General features: G+C 34.9%; 1 protein-coding gene across 5 annotated transcripts in view; it reads right to left on the reverse strand.

Moving 5' to 3' along the window:
* DACH1 (dachshund family transcription factor 1) overlaps nucleotides 1-23,157 on the reverse strand; it is a 370,263-nt gene that overhangs the window by 194,294 nt on the left and 152,812 nt on the right. For all 5 annotated transcript variants that reach the window (XM_037377577.1, XM_037377581.1, XM_037377578.1 and 2 more), the window contains exon 2: nucleotides 21,292-21,407. In XM_037377577.1, coding sequence (XP_037233474.1) covers nucleotides 21,292-21,407 — 116 coding nt within the window. The remainder of the gene's footprint in view (nucleotides 1-21,291; nucleotides 21,408-23,157) is intronic.

The following is a 23,157-nucleotide window of genomic DNA, read 5'->3' on the forward strand; positions in this document are numbered from 1 at the left end:
TAAAAAAAGGCTTATAGTAGTGTTTCTGTTATCTTACAGTTGCCAAGCTTAACAGTCTTTTAACCATCTAACAAACAGCTTTCTCCATATGATCAATTATTTAAGACTCTCGCTCTTACATCATTACATCGGCAAGGAAAGGAGGTGTTTCAATAGGAGGATCTACCATTAAAGACAATTAGAAAGCAGTCCAGTTCCTTTCGCGGAGGGAGGACACTCACAAAACGCTGTAAAACATTCAAGAATGCATAGTTTCTGGTAATGTTTTAACAGTTATATGTAACTAAATATTTCATAACTTCTCAAAGTCAAATAGAAAATAAGGCTTTGGCTTTTCAGGCTGTCAGGCATGGTGTGTTTACTTTCAGACAGAGAAAAGTGCTCTTCTGTATATTTCAAATTATTTCTACTCCAGACGGGTATCAGATTGTAGTCTTGAAATTACACTGCTATGAAAATATTTAAAAGATTACGTTTGCCCAGTATCACCATTAAAGTCACTAAAATAAATAAAAAATATGGCATTTTTGAGAAGGTATGTTACAAAATGAGTGGTGATCCAGAACATGGAATGTGATCAAATCTGCAAAGCACAAAGCATGTATTAAAACCTGAAGTGTGAAGCAGAGAGGAATTTGCATTGTGAATGCAATAAAAACTGTAAATCAGTTCTTTAAAAACGGAAAACAACAGTCTGAGCTAAGGGCTGCAGCCATCACATCCTAACCGGGTATGCAGAATACTACAGATTTCCATCCTGGCACAGCAAGTTAAAGATCTGCGATGGAGATTCACACTCCACTGTTGTTACCAGGAGGTAATTATACAACAGTATTTCTAATGATGGAGTCCCAAAGCAATGCTTCTCCTCTTCCCAGTGGAAAATATCTTTTGAAGGAAAGAGTGGCTGTGGGATTCAAGAGGAGGGAAAACACATACCATAAAATATAATTAAAAATTGTGGAGGCTGCCTATGACAAGAATAACCATAAAAAACAGATACAAACCAGCTGGCTGTTAACAACTCCTGAGTTATAAAAATCTTAAACCTGCTGTAAAGCACTCAATTCGATTTACATAACCACAGAGCTGACATTCCTTTTAGGCTCCTCTGCTGGGGATTATTTTGACATGTTTTAAGGCAGCATAAAAAGCAACTGTGAAAGGAAGACATGTATCATCTTACATAAAAATACATTCTTGCCTTAAGATTGGACTTACATGCTTTAATCCCAGCATCTTTACTGAAACTGGAAAATATCCTCAATGGCTACTGGTGATTCAATTTTATAACATTATCCCTTTGGTGCTCGTATTTTTGATAAAGTTGATAGTGTGCATACACACAAACAAACAAAAAAATCTATACAATCGCAGAAGCTTAAGTTTTGATATTAATGCACAAAATATCAGCTCCACTAGAACCCACTACAGAGTGCAGCATATCTAGTCTTAGATAGATTACATTGCTTAAGATTGTGATCAGCCTTTGCTAAACAAGAAAAGCATTTCTTAGGAACGTAATGATGCAGACAGCGTTTTACACGACTAACACAGCTTGCTGTAGGGAATTAAAATAAACAAAATAAAATAAAATCAATCTTACATTGAGTGAAGTTTTGATGTATAAGTGCTGGCAGCTTACATTGCCCAGAGCACAGAATGAGTTTTGCCATTTGATAATTTGCTTGATTCACTGTGCTGCCTCATGCAGGGCATTTTATGCCTGATTTATGTTTAATCAAGTCACCTGCTTAATGTTAAGGAGGGTCACAGTTAGATAGAAGGGTTACGACCATATAGGGCTTTCAACATCTCCCAGTTTGACATAAGAAATGGGTGTAAGTGTTAGAGGTCAACCTTTTTCTTTTATTTTTATTTAATGTTCTCTATGGAATATTACATAAAACATTAATGTATCACAAAACCAATTTTATTCCCTTTTTGAAACACAGTAGGCAAATACAGATTAGAAGACTCAAAACACTGACAAAATAAAATAAAAGCAATCTGCAGCCTAAGAAGTGATCATCTGTGAATTTTTTTAAAGGTTTGTAAGGTACATTCTTACTTACACAAAAATGGATATAAGTTCTCCCTTTAATAGATATGAAACCAAATTTAGTCTGGTGTCTGTGGAAAAAATAAAGATTATAAAAACAAAAGGCCAATAAACTTCTAATATAATTAATGTGTCCAGATTTACTATTCAAACTGAACATTCATCCTTTTAAACAAGTATAACTGGACAGTTGGATTATCAGCATTTTCTTTCTAATAATGTTATGAAAAATTACATCTATATTTAATAAACAAAACTAGATTTGGACAACTGCTACAGACTGGAGAGCTCAGACAGATCTGATCTTTCTGATTCTCTCTGTGTTTCAACATGCTGAAAATTTCTGCGGGACATTATGTATTTTGAAATTAAAGTCCTCCCATATAGCACTGAAAAAAAATACGAAGACAATGTACCAAATATGGCATTTTTAAGGAGGAACTGCGACAGCAAGGGAAGATGGAATTCAGCACTTACCAGTTTGGATAGCTGCATTTCCAAGTTCACTTAATGTTGATTTGGATTTGAAAAATAGTCTTTGGAGTTTTTGGCGGTTTGGGAATAGTGTATAATATTTAGAGGGAACAGTGTAGAGTTACTTGCATCATTAAGGATTATTTTCTAAAAGAATCTGGCATTATAGCTTTAGGAAATTATAGGGAGCAGGATGATAGTAGTAAGCCTACTTCAAAAAACTCCAATAAGATTAATATTAGTTCACTGGAACATTATAAATAAGCAAAAATTTTATACTAATTTATTCTTGTTTACAGCACTGAAGGACTGTTCTTACACTAAAATTAAAGCCAGTAATCCCATTGGAGTTAAAATAAAGAAATACCATGTATTTGGTTGTTTAAATAGCATATTAATTAATTATCACCAGAAAAGATTTTTCAGTTTTTTAAGCGTATTAAAATATATACACGCTATGTCATGAACGCAGCTACCAGAACCCAACAGCAGACACAATTCACACTGAATCCAGAGGGATATCAGAAGTTTCAGCCCTTGACTGAAATGTGATTTGATTGCTCGCTAAATTGCATGTGTGATACACATTTTGTGCAAATGAAAAAATAGAAATTTTCTTATTTCTTTTTATTACTATATCCATAACATTCTTCAAATACTTTAAAAAATATCAACCATTTCCACAGATTCATGTAACGGACAATGTATAGCCACAGTTTTGTATCAACACTTTTAAAATAATTTACCTACATTGACACCTTCACCCATCTAATTTAACATTACCCTTCTAAAATCTAAGCTTCAGTCCAAACTCTTCATCTAGGTTGCCTATAGTCAGTGAAGAGACACAGGCACTTCCAGAGGATGATTCATGTGGCCTGTCTTATACCAAGATGTATCACTCTCTAGAGATGTCTGCTACTTTCCAATGGCTATGAAAGGAGATGACTTGCTAAGATTTCAACAGCTACATTTCAGACATATTAGCAGATGAATCTCCTCCTTGATAACTAACTTCTTAGATGGCTAAAGGTAGGGAAAATCAGTTTCTTTCCTCAGATAGTGAAAATACGGTTAGGATATTTACCTGTATGCTTGCCATTTCTAAGGAAATGTAATGATTCTGCTGCTTTTGAATTCTATTTCTAGGTACATCTTTCCTTTAAAATTAGTTTTAGGCTCAAAAAGAGCTACTACAAAATTAACTCAGCATCCGTTATACCTACTTTTTTTTAAAAATCTCTACTTTATAAAAGTTTAAAAAGTTTAAATATTAAAATCACAGCAAAATAAAGTAAGCCTCAAAACAATACATGCTTTGTACTGTTATTTAAAGAAGAAAACAATTTCTATTAGACATTCTTTCTTGCCTTCTTTCTTTCAATGACTATTTTTACACAAAAATTAATAAAATAGATCTTGATGGTTAAGACAAGAGTAAAATGCACTTTGAAGTCTATTAGTTCTCTTTACCTTCCATCAATTTCTGTCAAGTATTTTGCCATGTTGTTTGGGTTTTTTTTCCCTTCTTCCACTTCCATTAAAATCAAATTAAAGAGGAAAACTGATTTCACAATATAACATTCATCTTTTAACCAAAACATAGATTTAATGTCAGAGTACATATTGCTAAAGAATCTAAAGCATCTACTGGATTGAGTCCTTCCCAGTTGGATTAATGATAAAACCTGGCCCCCATCAGCAGTAGCAGGGTTATCAGTAGGAACTCTACTAAACACGGCATTCAGTGGTTGGTCCCAAAAGTTATTGCTAAGTCTTGAATCAGGGGTAGAAATCAGCTGCAGAGTAAAACATCAGCAAGAGTCCCAGCCACTTTCATATAATACAGAATCCACCATATCACTGTGCTTTTTATAGCTGCATAGAAAAACTTGAAAATATTAACTCATCAGAGCATACAGAGAATCTCAAACATGCTCAGAAAGACGTAGTTCTGTTCACTTGAGTAAACCTAAAGGGATGATACTCAGTGATGATTATGGGCCTATTTATTTCATTTAGTGGAGCATAGTACTGAGATATCTGAATTAGAATGTTCACATGGTACATGCACCACACAGAAGTACTAACTCAGGAATAGTAGCGATGCACCCAGGCTGACAATGAATGATCACTTTGGTATTGTAATTATGCTCCTAATTTCACCTTCTTGAAGGCAGTGGCAGACCAAAGAGGGAGAAGTATCTGAAATTATTTCCAGCTCTGAAAAGAACTTAGGAAAATCTACCAGCTTTCTCTCTGCTTCTGGCTTGAATTCAGGACAGGCTGAAACTGTTTTAACATCTGTGCCTAGAAAGCAGTGCTCTCTCTCTAAAGAAAGTGATCTTACATAGTATATTTCACAAGAAATAAGTAGATGGTAACAGCCAAACATGGAGGGTGGAGTCCTGAAAGATCAAAGAGATGCCCATTGTGCATGCTGGTGAGAATTATGGAATTCCAGCTCTGTAAACCAGATGGGAACCTTATATTAAGAAGAAAACCAAATTATTTAAAAAAATAAATAAATAAAGGCAAACCTTTCATCATAATTACAGTTCTGAAAGATCTGTGCAAAATTCTCTTTATAGACAATCTTTAATAGGATAGTCTCTGTGAAGAGTCCTCTTTGACCCTGTGGACCACAATTAGTATTTTCATGTTATGATAAAATCGTGACTTTTCATTTAGCAGGTATTTTTTAAACAATTTGTTACTGTAAACACCTCATGCAGAGATGGCATGAGAAGGTATATTTGTCAAAATAGTCTTGAAATTTTGAATTTTTTTTGTGGCAGTTACACAAAGCTAGATTTCTCATAAAGTAGCTGTCCTCTCAGTGCTGAGGTTTCTTCTAGAAAATGTATGCAGTATATGAAACAAAAAGCAGTGCAATTCAAAATAATCACATTGACTGAAAAAATTCTAAAAAGCAGCTAGGAAGCAGGAGGAATCTAAGGAAAAAAGGGGTAAGAATTCAAGTCCGTATTTTCTTCAGACATTTGGCAAAATGAACATAAGATGCATTTGGGAGAATTAATGAGCAATGTTAGCACTGAAAATCCCTTTTCATTTGCAAATTATGTATCTACCAGTGTTTAGTTTTTAACTTTTTCTTTAACAGAACACTACCTAATGGCATTCCCCTCAGATTTACTGGATTAGCCAGGCTGGTGAGATAAAGGATTCACAATTGGTCAACATGCTAAGAGTAAGGGAAAGAATAAATCAGCATTAAGGTGTCCACAATTAAACAAATAATCTTGAAAAAATATAGTTACATAATATGCTTTAATCTGGGGGCAGATCTTAAGCGGTCAGACAGCTGGACTAGATGATCATTTAGGCCCCTTCCAACTGAACTAATTATTCCATTCTATTTTATTCTATTCTACATGCACATTATAGACTTAAAAGCAAAACCAGTAAGTGAAATTTAACTGAGCATCTTTGCTTTAATTTGGCTTTGTGTCTTATGATAAAACAACAGTGTAAAACAGAAAGGAATTTAAAGGGGAAAGAATTCAGAGGAATCTCAAAATCAATTTGTTATGAAAAATGGAAGGCGTGTATATATATTGTACTTAAAAGATGTAGTAGTGTATAAAATTTAGTGGCCTAATCAAAACTTTTCAAAGAAATGAAGCAGCATCATACCATATGCCATGATATCAGTACTGCCTCCCTGCCAAAGTTTATTAGGATATAATCAACTTCAAAATTTTTCACATCTCTGAAAAAGATGTCGAGATCAGAAGACAGCGTATCATGTAAGATAAACTGACTTTTGAATACAGAGATAAAGTCAGGGCAGCAGAAACCATACCAAAGCGACATAAAAAGTGAAACAAAAAACTCTGGTTGAAAGAATCACATTAAGTAACCATAGGAACAACACCATACAAAAAGTGAGATGGAGCTAAGCAATGCATGAGATGCTAGCATTTAGTGACTGAGGATGAAATGAGGAGTCTTCTACTGGGAGCAGGCCACAGATGGATCTGTGTTAAGTGAATAAATACAATTAAATCATGAATAATTCTAAAAGAAGCAATGAAGCAGATTCAAATAAAACTCAAAAAGCCCATGTTATCTCAGAGGTTATATAAACAGTTCTGCATTATGCAGCAAAAAAAAATAAAACAAACCCTAAAAAATGCTTTTACCACAAATTTTTTACACAAAGAAAAAATGACTTTCCAACGGCACAGCAAATACAGTTTCTGTGGCTACACTGAATTTAAACAGTCGAAGATGTGAGACAGAAATTAAGTTAAATCCATCGGCAATAACCTTCACCCAGCTTGATTACAAGTTATATAAGGACTACATTAAATATCCTTCTGTTTTGCCTATGCCCTACTTTAACCTGGGCTACCAACTGAATCCATTAACTTACTTGATTACTTAATAAAAACCACAGTCTGAAAAATAAAGAAAACCTCTGAAAAAGTACATCATTATTACTAGTACAAAATCCTGGTACTTTTTAGCTTTTGAAGTACCAGTCTGTTTGCCAAAGAAAGTTCTGTGAAACTCTTGCCTGGTCAGCTATACAGGACTAGGGAATTAAAATAGTTGGAACGAATGGTAAGGGGGGAAAAAAAACCCAAGGAAAATCTTGTTACGATTTACTGTTATTCCTCATTTATTGTTACCTGTTCCAAAAATATTTTGTTGCATTATTAAAGATTTAATGAAATAAATCTGAATATTAAATAAAGTAGATTTGAGAAAGGAGTGAGAAGAAGGACGATAAATTAAAATATTCACTCCTACCACTGTTCTGTGAGTTTATAAGGCACAGTTTATATAGTTAAAATTCACACTAAAGCAAAATCTGTGTAACCTGGCACCAGAGAAATTTCCAGTGCTCATTAAGGAAAATGCCTCAAATTAGGATGGATAAAGAATTACATATTCTAGTCCTTCTATCAGTTTTTAGAGGAGAGCTGGAAATAAGAAGTCAGAAACAAAGGTGAGAACTGAGACCATCTGTAAGAAATTCTAAAATACTTGTTCTTATAGAATAAGAGTAAATATTTGCTCAGAGCATGTGACATGGAACTCAAGATATTTTGGGATGATACAGCTTCTCAATACCAAACCTAATTTTTTAACTGATATCAGCAAATGCATTCCTGGTAACAGTAGATATTTAAATAAATAAATAAATAAATAGATGAAAAACAAAACACCATGAAAATAGATCATAAAATACTATAATAATAATAACAACAAACTCTACTGACATGGTAAAGACAGCAACTAACAATTCTAAAGTAATTTAAAAAGCAAATATTTTTCTTGAGAAAATTATGCAGACAATAGTCTGTTAATTATTATTGTTTTGTGAATAATTACCCGTAACTTAAAGACTCAGAAAGTAGCAGTTACAAGGCATGTAGGTGTAACTGCTGATCTCATGATGACCTTAAATTTTCCACAAAAAAAGATTAATTCAAAAGATTCGTTTTGAAGTGCAAAATCAGCTAACAATTCCTTGAATTTCTGAGTGGATGTGGATATGGTAATTATCACATGTTTGGACTGAGTGCTTCTTTTTGTGCACAGGGATAAGGGCACCATACATATAGAAAATTGTACAGTTTTTTCCTTCTTCATCATCAGAAAGTTAATGTGGGACCTCCAGAACAAGAGTGAAAAAGGAGAAAGGTAAATTCAAAACAGCAAGAGCCTTCTCCTGGAGTAAAGAAGAAAGCAATTAAAGGATTTAAAAAAAAAAAAAAAAAAAAAAAAAAAGGTATACGGCAAGAGATTTTAACAAAAAAAAGGCATCATCTTTAACATGCACTGGACAAATGGCATCCAGCTATTCAGCAAAATGTGGAGACACCAAGTTGCTTATACTTAAAACAGCATTTCCATATAAGCATTTTTAATTGCTTTCAGATGCTTTTAGATCTCAGTAGTGATTAACTTCATTCAGCTGACACGGGTAAGTGCTTGTGTTCCAAAAGCTTGTAAATTTTTGGCACTTGGTCTAATAAAACATAAAACTTCCATAAAAACTTTGCTTCTAGTTTCTTTAAACAAAAAGCATACTAGAAACTCAACAAATGAAATACTCATTCTAGTACTAAATTTGTAGTGTACTTACAGAATGTGTTCTGTAATTGGCCATGGACAGTACAAGAAACAGAACTGGCTAGGAAAATCTTCTTTAGAAGAAGATACAGATGAATTATTGGGGGTTTTAGGTGGGGGAAAGATTGTAATAGGAAAAAGAGTTTAGACCGGCAGTTGTAAGCTGCAGGATGCAAGCCTGACCTGCAAGAGAAAGAACAGCTCTGAACTGTTTTATTTATTGGTACAGATGCAGCCATAGAAGTCATATTCTTTACAGGAACAGTGGCCCAAATAGTACGCTCTTGCCCTGACCTTCCTACAGTGTAAGCATTCAGGGTTTTTTTCATTTAACTTAAGAGTTATCTACTATAATACTTACTTATTTTGTTTCTACATATATGTCACCTCCTCATAACAGTCTTTCCATATAAAATTTTAGCCCAGGTGACACTAAAAATCAATTTAAAGAGAAATCTAAATCATTTACATTTTATAAAAAAAGTTCTTGCGGCTGTAATTAAAAAAAAACAAAACCAAACCAAAACCAACAAACCAACAGCTAAATCCTATTTCATAATATTATTCCATATTCCACAAGCATGAAGTTCACATTGTTATATACTATAGAGGCAAAAGTGCTATATTTTTTGCCATTCACCTCTAGGAGTATGTTGTCCTCAGTGTGTTCAGCATCTGTAGATCTGAGACTTCAAAGGCCGAATATAATTTGAGCTTTCAATAGAGGAAAAAAATTACTTTAAAAATTGTTTTGTCACACAGTGAATGAGTGCACAGGAAACACTGCTTTCTTCCACTTGAATGAAATATTAATCTACTAGAATCTTTTGAGATACTTTTCAAAACAAATGTACTGATTCACAAGAAATCACCTTTCTCTTCTCAGATACTTGCACTGCATACTGATGGGATGCTGAAAACCATTTGGGAGGTTTTTTGTTTTTTTGTCTTTGTGTGGTAGTCTTGTACTTGCGAAAGGAATGTACTGTTGTGATGCATTAAGTTACCTGGTTATTAAATTGCCCAAGTAACATAGTCCTTTTATTCCCATATTCACATACATTTATTAAGCAAGCATATAGGGAAAACCTATCATTGCACTGTGTTAAGTAGCTTTTCTCGCCATCTGAAGTCCAAGCTTAAGTGACATTACAGAGTCAGTATTCTAATATGGTAATTATATCTAGGTCTCTGTATACTGGACTGATACATCATACCATATGAATTAAGGAATTAGTCTGTTGTCAAAAGAAAGCATAGAAGTGACATCATCCTTTTTAGTAGTGATGTTATCTAATATCCTACCCTTATTTTCATGTTTTTGAACAAGGTAGCTCCAGTAACCTTATGTAATCATAAACGGAGAGTATTGGGCTATGCAGCTGAAATCACCTCATGTTTTGTATTCTCTATTTTCACTATAAGTGCCAGAAACAGCCTTTAAAAAAAGTAGTCTGCAGAAAGCAATGACATTCTATTAATTCTCTCAATAAGGGCAACTGGATTGTTAAAACCATATGTGGGGTCTTAGTGCCTGTGATATTAGACAGCATAATGAATAAAGAGAAAAGGAAATTTAGTAGATGCATCTCCCATTTAAAACACTCCCTGCAACTTGTTCTACTTCCCCTATGTCAATCTAAATCTCAGCCACCACCTAACAAGAAGGTAATGTTGACAAAATCTTACTTTTCAGTAAAACTCGTCAGTACACTGTCTGTCTATCTGCCATTGCTATGGATTTTGATAAGTTAAAATGACTCAGTGACATTATTAATTTTGTCTTGACTAGGTGCAGTTTTCCTTTCCCCAGCATACTCAGTCCTAGCATGTTACTGTTTTAATAGCCAGGAACATCATTATCAAGCATTAGAACTGGCTGCCCAGGGAGGTGGTGGAATCGCCATCCCTGGAAGTGTTTAAAAAATGCATAGATGCCATACTTAGGGACATGCTGTAGTGGTGAGCTTGGCAGTCATGGGCTAACGGTTGGACTTGACGATCTTAAAGGTCTTTTCCAACCTGAATGATTCTATGAGTCTATTCTGATTCTACTCTATGACTAATTGATGACCTCATCAAAGCAATGTAGTAACAGTAATGTTCTCCTCCTTTTTCTAAATGCCCATAGTAGTCATGTCTCTAATATTAGTAGCAGTAACAGTTTATTATTTGATGGCAGATTGAACAGTATATCTTTGCAATTATGCCTGGATTGAAAGGAGATGATTTAAGAGTTACTTGTAAAACATTTGTAATTAAAAAACATTTCAGAAAAGCAAAATGCAGGCTTCCATATACACACTGTCAAAAGAGGACAACCCCTGTAAGCAATGATACAAATACTGTAACAATGTAGCTTTATTACCTCTCAGTAGTCACGAATTAATAAACAGCAAACAAACTTGTATTATGTTAAATAAATCAACTCATAAAGAACTCTCTCTTCTCTCCCCCCTCTCCTCCTCCCCCTTCCCTCTCTCTCCCTCTCACTCTCTCACTCTCCCTCCATCACACACACACACTTTTTTAATCTCCCTTCCTATCCCTTTCCATCCCACTCTTTTTGCCTTTCCAATTGCTGCCTCAGGCACACCGCAACATTTCTACCTATTTCTACCTATTTCTGCATCTTGAAGGAATGAAAGAAGACTTCTCACCTAAGAAAGCACAATGAGGTTCTCAAACTCAGGAGTTTGAACATGTGGTGTCCTGGTTTCAGCTGGGATGGAGTTAACTTTCTTCTTAGTGCCTAGTACAGTGCAGTGTTTTGGCTCTGATGTAAGAACAATGTTAATAACCGCACTGATGTTTTTAGTTGTTGCTGGGTGATATTTATACTAAGTCAAGGACTTTTTGGTTTCTTGTGCCTTGCCAGCCAGAATGATGGAGGGGCACAAGAGACTGGGAGGGGACACCGCCAGGTCAGCTGACCTGAACCAGCCAAAGAGGTATTCCATACCATGGGACGTCATGCTTGGTATATAAATTTGGAGGGTGGCTGGGGGGGATCGTTGTTTGGAGACTGGCTGGGCATCAGTCAGCAGGTGGTAAGCAGTCATACTGTGAATCACTTGGGTTTTTTCCCTTTCCCCTTTTCCTTTGGATTTTACCCTTTTCCCCACCTTTCCATCCTGTTATTATTATTATTATTACTATTGTTCTGATCTCTTTATTCTGTTTAAATTATTAAATTGTTCTTATTTCAACCCTCAAGTCTTACATTCCTTTCTGATTCTCCTCCCCACCCCTCCAGGTCGGGGGGAGTGAGCAAGTGGCTACGTGGTGCTTGGTTGCCGGCCGGGGTTAAACCACAACATGTGGAAACTCAGAACAACAGCTCAGGTTTTCATAAACAGCAAGCTCTTGGTGGCAGGTCCATAAGCAGTAACTGACAGATCATTTTGTATTTGCAATACAGTTCATCAGCACAATTTTCCATGTGCTTAACTTCACATCACAATACAGTTTTGACATAGATACTCTCTGATTTCCAAACAGGAAGAAAAACATTAAGCAACTTGCAGACAATCTGCAATCAAGTTTGAACAACAATCTGGCCTTGGAATCCTGAACCCAGGACTTGAACCAGAACAACCTTCCTCTTCAAAAACCTTCTCCCAGTTAAGACTACTTTATAATAGCTCTAATATATTGCACAGGACAATATTAGTAACAACAACAATACAGTGCACTGTGAACAACTGATAGTGGATTCATTATAATTCTGATAGTATGCTATCTTGTCTTACAAAATTCATGCAGGCAGTTACTAGAGCTGTAAGTCATAAGGACGACTCATAGTGACTGGTTCTCCTTGGAAAACTGACTAAGTTAATTTTGTGCTTGATAAGCTTGTAGCCTGAAAGGCTAGATATGATGTGAGAATTAGATGCTTGACCCTTCTGAACTGTTATCAAACACAGATGACTTAACCCAAATATTAATAGGATCAATTAATATAGTACTTAGTTCACTCTTTTATTTTTCTTGAGTTGTAGTCTTCTAAAGCTGCCCAGATACAATAATGTTTGCTTGCATACTTTTCTTGAAGATATCATTTACTTGAGTAAATTCTTAAGTTCACCTACATCTTATATCATATAATGAAAATATACCTGACATCTTCTCTGAATATTCCCTTCATGTTTAAGTCCTTGCATGAGATCTGGAAAACTCCACAGCATACATCATTCATAACCAGCAGACAAGCATACTAAAAAATATTTGACACCACCTCCCCTAAAAATTCCAAAATTAAGTCAAATATATTAAGCGGCAGTTTCTTCCTGTACTTTAGAGAATCCCCAAATATATGACAATGAAATCAAGGACCATAACTTTGGAATATATAAATTTGAAGTATTTTTTTATTGATTGCAATAAAATGAGGAGAAAAAAAATCATTCACCCTTCATTGATCATGTCATGCAAGGACATAAGTAGTTTCATTCTACAGGAAAGGAGATAGGAACCTTGATAGTATTCAAGAACTCCATGTCGTTGTGATGACACAGAACATTGTTAGCAATGTGATGAAACAGAGCTTTGTACCAGATCTTGCTACACTTAACTCTAACAAGTACCATCTTACTATATTGCTATAGCAATCAACATTGTTAAGGCAGAGAATAAAATGTTTGTAAGACTGAGATGCCACAAATTCAGCAGCTCAGGTTCATAACTAGTGGCAGTGTTTAATAAATTAATACTCCATATTTGACGTTTAAAACAGCAATGCACTGTTAGCTCTGTAAAAGGTTAGTTTCGAACTACCTAGAAATGATTGGACATTGGATTATTTTGGCTAAATTTTCTCATTAGAAAGCAAGAGTGGTTGGGAAAATACCAGGTTTATTTAAGAAAAACTACGAACACTGGAGCACGATAAACTTGATGTTTTTCTATTAAAAGACTGCCTGAAATCTGAACTACAAGACAATCTCAGTATTTGCCACAATTGGTAAGCTTACATTTTGAATAATTTAATTTTCTGAAACAATCGGTGTACTCTACAATATGTATCTTTTCAATAACTTTTTTTATTTCAATTACAAATAACAGTATGTTGGAATTCAGAAGCTATAGCAATCACTAGCAAACACTTCCATTACCAGGTCTAAATTTACTCACTGATAACTTCACCACATACCTGCCTTTAATAAGATTTTAATTGCTTTGTTTTGTATCAAGAGTTTGGTGATTTTTTTATTCTTATTTATTTTGGTTTGGTTTGCATGTCATTTGTTTTATAGGAAACTCTGATGATGAAATACCTCCTTTTGAAAAGCGGGGGTCTTGTTCCCTGAGATGTTTAACATACTTTTATGATATGACACAAGAAACTGGAATTTGGGTGAGGGCTGCTTCGAAAGTCAGAAACATTTTGTTTTTTCTGATCATGTTAAATCTACCCTGATTTAGCACAGCTACACATATATGAAAACTATCACACCTCATTAGAGGCTTTATTAATATCTTTTAATAATTCATCTTCACAGAATGTGGTCCTTCAACTGGGATCCTACATAACAGGTACAGAAATATCATTCTTATGGGGAAATTCACGAATCAATACACTTACACCCTTAGCCTTCAGAAGGCAAAATTATTCTGTGATCCAGGACGAAACAAAAAATTCTTATCTCAGATTCTTTCTCTGGAAGGTAATAAAACTGTGCATAGCACAAACTAATACTGAATGAGTAGTCATAAGGTGCAAATAGAAGAAGAGAGGATTCTCTAGCTTATAACTACACTATAAAATAACTCCAGTCTTTCAGTTCCTTCTTGAGTATCTTCAGTGTGCCACAGTAGCTGACTATTCTCACTGCTTAAAGTTGCAAACCCAGAGCCTCTTTTGAAGTGAACTAGTTTGTTCCCTTTCTATCAAAAAAGCTGGGAGTATTTCTGGAAACAGTTCAATCCAGGGACACCTCTCAACAGGCAGTGGGTAAACCTGCATGAGGTTTGATTCTCTCGCACTGTCTTTCAACAGTATCCTGTAGGCTTTGAGTATGTGTAGTGTTGTATGGTATAATACTGCAAAATGTGCAAGTTCTTATTAATCAAAACTTGTTAATGAGTTTCTATTTCTGCACGCAATTCTTGGTTTTATAAAGATTTTATGACTGAAAAAAGTAATGGCTACATAGGTTTTTTTGTAAGCAGAGACTCAAAAGCCTTCTCATGCTCAAAAATGTTTACAAAGAAAATAGTTGTCAAGAGCAAATGTGGTTAAATGGCTTTAGATTCAGAGACCCTTTATAATCTGCCTGCTTGGAGATCTTCCATACTTCCAAACCATGTAGTCCCGTCCTATTTTCTTACAAATTGCTCCTGGAGTCACTGAATGTTCACAGGAATCTGATCCTTTGACTACTGGGGCCCCAAAACAAATTCTTATATGACAGAATTATCTGCTCAAGCACTATATAAGTTTCATTTTAACACAGCATTTCAAAAGATGGTTGAGAGGTAAAATATCAAGACAGAAAACAATGAATTTGCATATGCACGAGATCATACAGCTAAGCACTCCAGCTCCCACTGTTGTCTTGCACTCTTACCCTAATAGTTGCTGAAACAATTATTTTATTTGGGGATTCTTATAAAATTTGTGGCTACATGGAAAATCAACTTAATTATTAACTAGTGAATGTAATGGACTCATTGGAAGTTAAACTACTGAGCTTCCACAACCAGTTTTCAGTCATAAAGCCTCTTGTGATAAAGTAGAAGATAGCTAGCCATTCAACAGGATGAAAATATGACAAAATTATAACAGCGTTTTCAGAAGACAACAGGTGGCCTGAATTACACCTTAATTATGATTTGTAAATCTATGAAATAATATATTTACAGAGTGGAGTCAGTACATCTTCCCACTGATACATCAACTAGTGAACATGACAGAAGCTTTCACATTAATTATAATGACTACTTCCTTAACGAAGTGCAAAAGCGTTTGTGTAATCTGATACAGTTTCTTGAATTAGGTTACAGTTGATCACTCTAAAAGCAGGATTTGGTTGCTTATTTTTACAGTAAGCTAGGTCAGCCCCAACAGATAAATGGCATATCATCCTATAACACCAACCAAAAGCAATGCTAATGTTAAAAAATATTAAATTCTAGTAACTACAACACTATGTTAACATGGAATGCATTTTAAAATAAGTAAGCAACAGTTACTCACTGTTACTAATGCATATCTTTAGAATCAACACAGGATCACAAAATGTACGCACTACATAAAATAACTGAACAATAGGTCTGCCTCTCAAAATTACTAAGCGTAACTCAAACTTTTAATTTCTAGCCCCTGGAATACTCATAGAAATCAACTCTGCTCACTTTCATAAATTAAATACATTCTTAAGACCTTACAGGACTGAGTCTACCAGGAGAAAATACTTTCAACTACAGATTTTGTTTCTTGGCAATATCCAACATGATGTGGATATAATAACAACGATAATTATATTTTGACCATTCTTTCAGTTCTGCCTAATACAACATCAATAACTGTGAGCCAGAGAAAATGAAATTATTTAATTATGTGATTAATCTTTCTTTAAACACCAAATAATTCCATCTTCTACTTCAGCAGAAATGTTGCCACACTTTATCAACAGCTGCATCTGTGAACTCCATTTGTCCTCCAAGCTGAAATAATCTATACAGAACCTTTCAACTCTTCCCTTACTCTAACCCCCTCACAAAAATGTTTCGTGGCTCAGAGAGTTTTGTACAGGATGGAAGTTGGAATACATTTTTATTGATTCAGGCATGTACCAAGAGAGAAAATAAGGATGAGATTAGAAAATGCATATCCAGATTATCACTTAAGAAAGAAAAAACAGAACAGGAGTTTAATACATTAAAGTAGTTATAATTCGTACACATGAAACCTTTCAGAGGAAGCTTAATATCTTTACACTGGAAAAGAAGAGTCTGGTATCAGATGCGGAATAGGTGGACAGAAGTACCCATCATAAAGCAAATCTGTTCAAAATAATAGTAACAATAATTACTGAGATTAGTTTAATGTAAAATTAACGTAATAAACATGTAAGGTGCTTTGAAATTACTTTTTTTAATTTACAAAGATGCATCTATATCTATCAGAGGACAGATATAGATATGTGAAGTAGTTGTCTTATCGTGCCTTATAATAGTGATTTCCAGAAGCACTTTACATTTGATCTCTAAGAGAAAGACAGTTCCTGAAATAAGCTTTACAGTTACTCGTTTCACCACCTCTAGATTACAGACTCAGTAGGCCAAGCTTCAGAAGAATTAAGTCAGGGGCTTTAATTTCAAAACCTAAAATACTTAAGAACAATTGCAAAACACATTAATCTGAAAAGCAAACAGAATTGCTTTTCAAAGTTTGCATGACAAATAATGGAAATACCATTTTACATGTTATATAGCAACTACAGACATAAAAATATATAACACAATGTATACCATACACTCAAGAATTACAGCACTGCTTTTCTGACTACTTACAATTATCTACTGTTTCAACTTTATCAACTTTTGAAGCCTTCTAAGCACATTAGCCAAGAAAAGATCTGCAGTACACAGAGATATGCAGATCAAAGTTAATGATGATGAGCCATCTAGTTTTGGAAGGACTTCAAGGTGTTATCCTAATAACCCTGAAAAGTCAGTACACCTGTCTGAACCTACACCAAACTCTTCTTTCTTCTGACTACATCATTTGTAAAATAGGCAGATTTTAATTCTCTGGACAATTCAAGAAGCTCTTCATTTTCTGGTACTACACACTTCACATTTTGTCATACCTTCAAAGGTCCTACATTTATTTTAAAATGTTTTTTGTCAGCTGACCAGTCTTTTCTGAAGTTGGGAACATTCTGCAAATTGACCCTAATGAAAGACTGTGGATATATTAGCAACTGTGGGTAATACTTCTGAAACTTGTGATAAAACGGACTGAATATCACCCAAGAGGTGATCCTCGCTTCTTCGATTTATGCTCCCTAAAAAAACCAACTTGGAATACTATTCTATTTTTCCATTTTATTTCCTTCTCAATATAGTCTCTGAATCTCAACTTAAACCCTAAATACTTCTCTACAGCCAATCCAGTCTAAGTGATAATGCAACATATTCTGCATGGCTTTTCAGATTGGACCAGTAATAGAATACATTTTCAAGGGTTCCTTAAAAATATATAATCCTGAAAATTCATGAGAAGTCTCAGCATACAGTTTTCTATCAATATTATTTATGCACATAAACAATGCATGCAGAACCAGCCCATTTAAAAACTAGGATTTCCACCTTTAAATGTATATTTCTGTATTATGCAGCAGATTTCAAAAAAGGAAAATTTTCAAGTAAAAATCATACATCCACTCATAGCATTGTGTATTCCAGCTATACCTAATAATTGCAGATCTGTTACTTAAAGAGCATGAAATAGCACATAATTGTTTGTGTGATCACTTACGCTCTTTTGTAGGCAGGAAGGAAACTTAGTTATTATACTATGATTATTAAATCAATCAGAAAGCTTAAAAAGAAGAATTTGTTACAAAAAAAGAGGGGGGGGGAGCACTTAACAGTCTGTTACTTTATTTTTTTTCTACTTAGAGCTAGATCCTAACAGGAAATTCAAACTTCATAAAATTCTCAAACAAAGAGTCATTTTAGGGCCATAAAAATGATTAAGGGATTGGAGCAGCTGACATACAAAAAGAGGCTGAGAGCTGGGACTGTTCAACCTGGAAAAGGCTCAGGGTAGATCTTGTCAATGTGTATATCTGAAGGGGGTGGAGTAAAGAAGATGGAGCCAGACTTTACTCACTGTTGCCCAACAGACACAAATTGAAATACACGAAATTCCATTGCAAAATAAGAAAAAATATTTTGAGAGTAATCAAACACTGGAACAGGCTGCAGACACTGCAGAGCCTCCATCCTTCGAGATACTCAAACCCCAGCTGGATGAAATGCTGAAAAAACTGTTCCATGTGACTCTACTTTGACCAGGGGAGGTTGAACTAGGTGATCTCCAGTGCTGCCTGCCAACCTCGATTATTCTGTGGTTCTATGAATATACAGTGAAACTATGGAGGAAAATGTTCCCAAGCAACAAGAATTTTCTACTACTGATTAATGTCATAGCACATAACAATGGCACCTATGTTATTTAATGCAGTTATAGCAGTTCTTTCTTGGTAGAGCTCCTGCACTAGTTTTTGGTACTTATTCACAATGTAGATGGCAGAAATGTTCATTGATTTGAACTTGTAAGATCAGATTGTAAGCCTACTTTTTATCCTTGCCTGTCCATAAAATGCTGCAATGGCTATCAGGTAGCACTGCTGTCATGATGCTCCTTACCTTTGCTGACCCATACTCAGTGGAACACTATAGCCTACAGCTTGCTTCTAACAGTGTAGATGTTTGCATATTTTGTGCTGTTTGAGACTCAACACCACCATAACAGGAAAAAGTCATGCTCACCCCTTTTGCTGTGGTAAACCGTATCATGTGAAAACAGTTCGGTCTTCACAGTTATTTCATTTAAACCCTTCCTCTTTTGCCAGAGCCTCAGAAAGCATTTCCATCCTAAAACGATTCAATGAATGATAGTCTTATGTATGCCTATTTTCTTTGATTTTGAACTGTTTTCTTCTCTTTTTTTTAATCATAATTTTAAAAACATGGTTTTGTGGGCTGATATTCTAAGAAATTGGATCTGTGTTTTTAGTACCATATATTTTTATCATTAACTTGTTATGATCAGCTTTATAGAACTAGAAAGGAATTGGATACTTTAGGTATTAGTTGTGGTTTTAAGTTGCTTTCTTAAAATACAAAAAATGCAAAAAAAAAACCCTGAAGATATTATATCAAGAGGCAATCTGCTCTTATATATTAAGTGTAACACAAAACCCTAAATGATACTGTTGACAAAGTTTTTTTCCTGTCTCTCATTTTTTGGCCTGCTTATTTGTTCCTGACTTCTTTCATCTCCTTTCTACTTTTCACATGCATTTTTTTTCTTTGATATTTTCCTGCCTTACTTCCCCAAATAATTTCCCTTTGCTTCTGAAGTTTTTGATCTCTCCCTCATAAACATGAATGCTTCTGCCCTATAAGAACTTCTGTTCTTTCCCCACATACACCCTGTTACTCTCATGTTGCATTTACTCTACACAAACTCTATTCCTTTTACTAGTTTTTATCCTGCAAATCCTACTGTGTAAGTTATTTTAATTGTGTTTCTTTTTTTTTTTGCCTGTCACACCTGCCCAGGCTACCACTGTGAGTCTTACTTGCCTGACACCCTCCCATGCTTGTCTACACTTGCGGTCTCATGCCTCCTTCCCTCTGCTTACTTTATAACTCTCTCTTACCCACATTAGCTGTCTGACTTCTCTTCATTTTGTCACTCCTCTTGATCTTTAGCCTTCTGAAAAACTGTAAATTTCTAACAAAATATTTCTGGCTATGTCTCTATCTCACTATGCAAGCAGCTCTTGAGCCCCAAGGCAAAGATGCATGGCCCCACTTTTGTCCACAGACCTAAACTCTCTTCACTTTCCTCCCTCCTCCAGACAAGACATTAGCATCCAAACTGCCAACAGTTTCTGGCATGAGCTATTTCTTGAACTGTGCATTTTTTTTGGAGAATGTTAGTCATCTGTGACCAAAACCATGCCAAGGATCATGCACATAATTAAACAGACATGTGATCATGGGCACATGCTCAGACACCCACCCATCTATCCAATCCTCAAGACCTAGTAATCTTCCTCTCTGTTTGGATCTGTCTGGTTTACTATCGTTCCTTTGCCTTAGAGAAAATCAGTACTAGAGACTGAACCATGCAAACAAGTAGGAAACAACTGGGGAAGAAACGGAAGCTCAGCTGAGCTCTGTAGAAGCAAGTGGGAGAATTTAACTCATCTGTAATATGAAGAAAGAGAAGGTGGAACCACCAACAACAGCTTGACTGTTGGGTGCTTCCATCTTCAGGTGGCTCTGTTCAACTCCTTTCTGCCACAGAGCCTTTCTTAATGTAACTATGTCTAAGAGCAAGTCACTGCTAGGAGATGTTATAGTAACTTTCAAAAGAAAACAGTAGTTTGAGAAACAGATTGTTACAGGACTTTAGTATAAGGCCTCAGGAGACATATCAAAAATAGAATTTCAGGATGAAAAATTAAGACAGACGTGTGTGCAGCATGGAGTTATTTTAACTAACTCGGTTTCTTCAGGCAACTATATTCATGATGACATTATCTAATCAAGCAAAGCAGCAAAAAATCAGAAGATATTTGATCTATTAAAAATGAATAGGGAGATTATTGTCTAATGATAGCTAATACATGCTTTGAAAGGTTTTTTGTTTATAAAGAAAAATAACAGGGGGAAAAATTATACAGTATTATTATTTGCTCAGTTATTTGTATTTTAAAGTACTGAGCTGCCACAATTTCCATTACATACAATACGTTTATGTAGCAATAATGTTACATTACGGGAACTCCTTTGTGATATGCGGGTGCTGGTTTCCTAGACTGTTAATTTATTAACAAGTGGATATAAGCCATGAATTCAAAAGACTGCCTGTGTGAAGGTGTTTCTAGTGATCCTACCTGTTGGCGGGATGATTCCAGGAGACATTAGGCCTGGGACAGAATGTGGCATGATATGAGAATTCTCTGGGGAGGTGACACTTTGAGTCCTCTTAGGAGGCCTTCCAGGTCTAGAACTGAAACAAACAAACAAAAAAATTTTTACAATTAAGCTGTTGTCTTACAAATAATTTCAAAGTTGTTTCAAGTGGTAACATGGACTGTAAATAAATTTGTTTCAAGGACGGTTGCTTTTGCAGTTAGATGTAATAGACTTCCATCACTAATTAGATTACATGCTGAATTCATTTTCCTCATTGAAGATCAGCCGCTCTTGATGCATAATTCATAGCCTGCACCTCGTTACCTGCTTCTTCATATTAATATCTATACACAGTTTGAATTGCCTCGTTTGCATATGCTAAAGTTCTGCATGCAGCCTTCAGCACGAAAATTATGCACTAACTTGTAATAATTATTACAGTCAGCCTGCTATTGATTTATGAGACTTTTAAAAACCAAATATGTGTAGTACTTGTAATGAATGATATTTTAAGGTTCTTCAGGAAATTAAAAGGCAATGGCTGCCTAAGGAAATGTTCTGCTTGTTTGATTTAATACTACAGTTAGCTGGGAGGTGGAATGAAAGAGTGATTCAGACCTATAGCACATTTTTCGATGATATGTTTTATTACTTCGCACTGCTAGCCTGATATCTAGATGATAAATGACAATACATATCTAATGTGTGAAAAGGTCTTGCAATTTCTTTATTTTTTGTCATTTAAAAGATAAGTCAAGTTATCATTTAACCCTTATTCTATTTAAAGTGAAAATCTCACTAAGACACCTTACTTTAAATATACTATTTTATGTCAGAAAGAACTCGGAATTATTTATAAGATATTGTTGAGCAACTGCCATCATAGCAGCTTACATCTGTCCAGTACAGAAAAATAAAGGGCTTCAGGTTTAAGCACTCACTGCCTGTTAAATGCTCACATACACAACTTTCCATCTCCTGGACTGTGTAAGTAGCATACAAATTAGATACGGATTACAATGAAAATACTTATTACCCACTTACATGCAAATATGTACCTGCTACATACAATGCATATCCAAAGGCTTGTATTCTTATGAACAGATCGTAGCATAGTATTATTGCAGTACCCTATAACTGCTTATTTAGGGGACATTGTGGAATAACTTCACAGAAATAGGTGATGTGTGTTCTAACACTGCAGTATTAACCTATGCTTTGCCAAACATTTGAGGTTCTTCATTTGTTTCAAAACAGGAAAGAAAGGTGGCTATGAAAGGTTTTGGTCCTTACATCCTTATGTTAACAAAAAATCTAATCAAGGATAATGGCATTTTTAGCTACGCTGGAACTGCAAAGGAGGTAGATAATAAAATACCTCTGTTTTCCATTCATATTCATTCCCCTTGTGTTTGGAAATACCTATTTTTGTAACTTCTACAACCTACCTTTAATACACCAAAACCAATCAAAGTACAGGGCATTTTCTTAGAGTTTAATGACTCAAGGCATTGAGTCATTAACCTTAACTGATCATTAATTTCCAACTTAATGTCCTGAGCTGAGGTCATTATTAAAATTATAAGCTTGATAATTTCTTTGATTGGTTTGGGATTTTTCATCTTCTTTAACACAAACAAAATTGTCATATTTTCACAACTACAAGAAAAACAGTAGTCAAAAAAGAATAGTCTTATTTCAGCTCACAGAACCAAATTAAGTGCCTTCCATTTTTCTTTGAAATTTCCTTTGTGATTTACAATAAAAATAAACATACCATGAATACACATAAACCTGATAAAAACATTATAGACAAAAATGATCTGTTTTAAATGGAGTGTTTC

The sequence above is a fragment of the Falco rusticolus genome, chromosome 2 (genome assembly GCF_015220075.1).
Source record: "Falco rusticolus isolate bFalRus1 chromosome 2, bFalRus1.pri, whole genome shotgun sequence".
In the NCBI taxonomy this organism is placed as follows: Eukaryota; Metazoa; Chordata; class Aves; order Falconiformes; family Falconidae; genus Falco; species Falco rusticolus.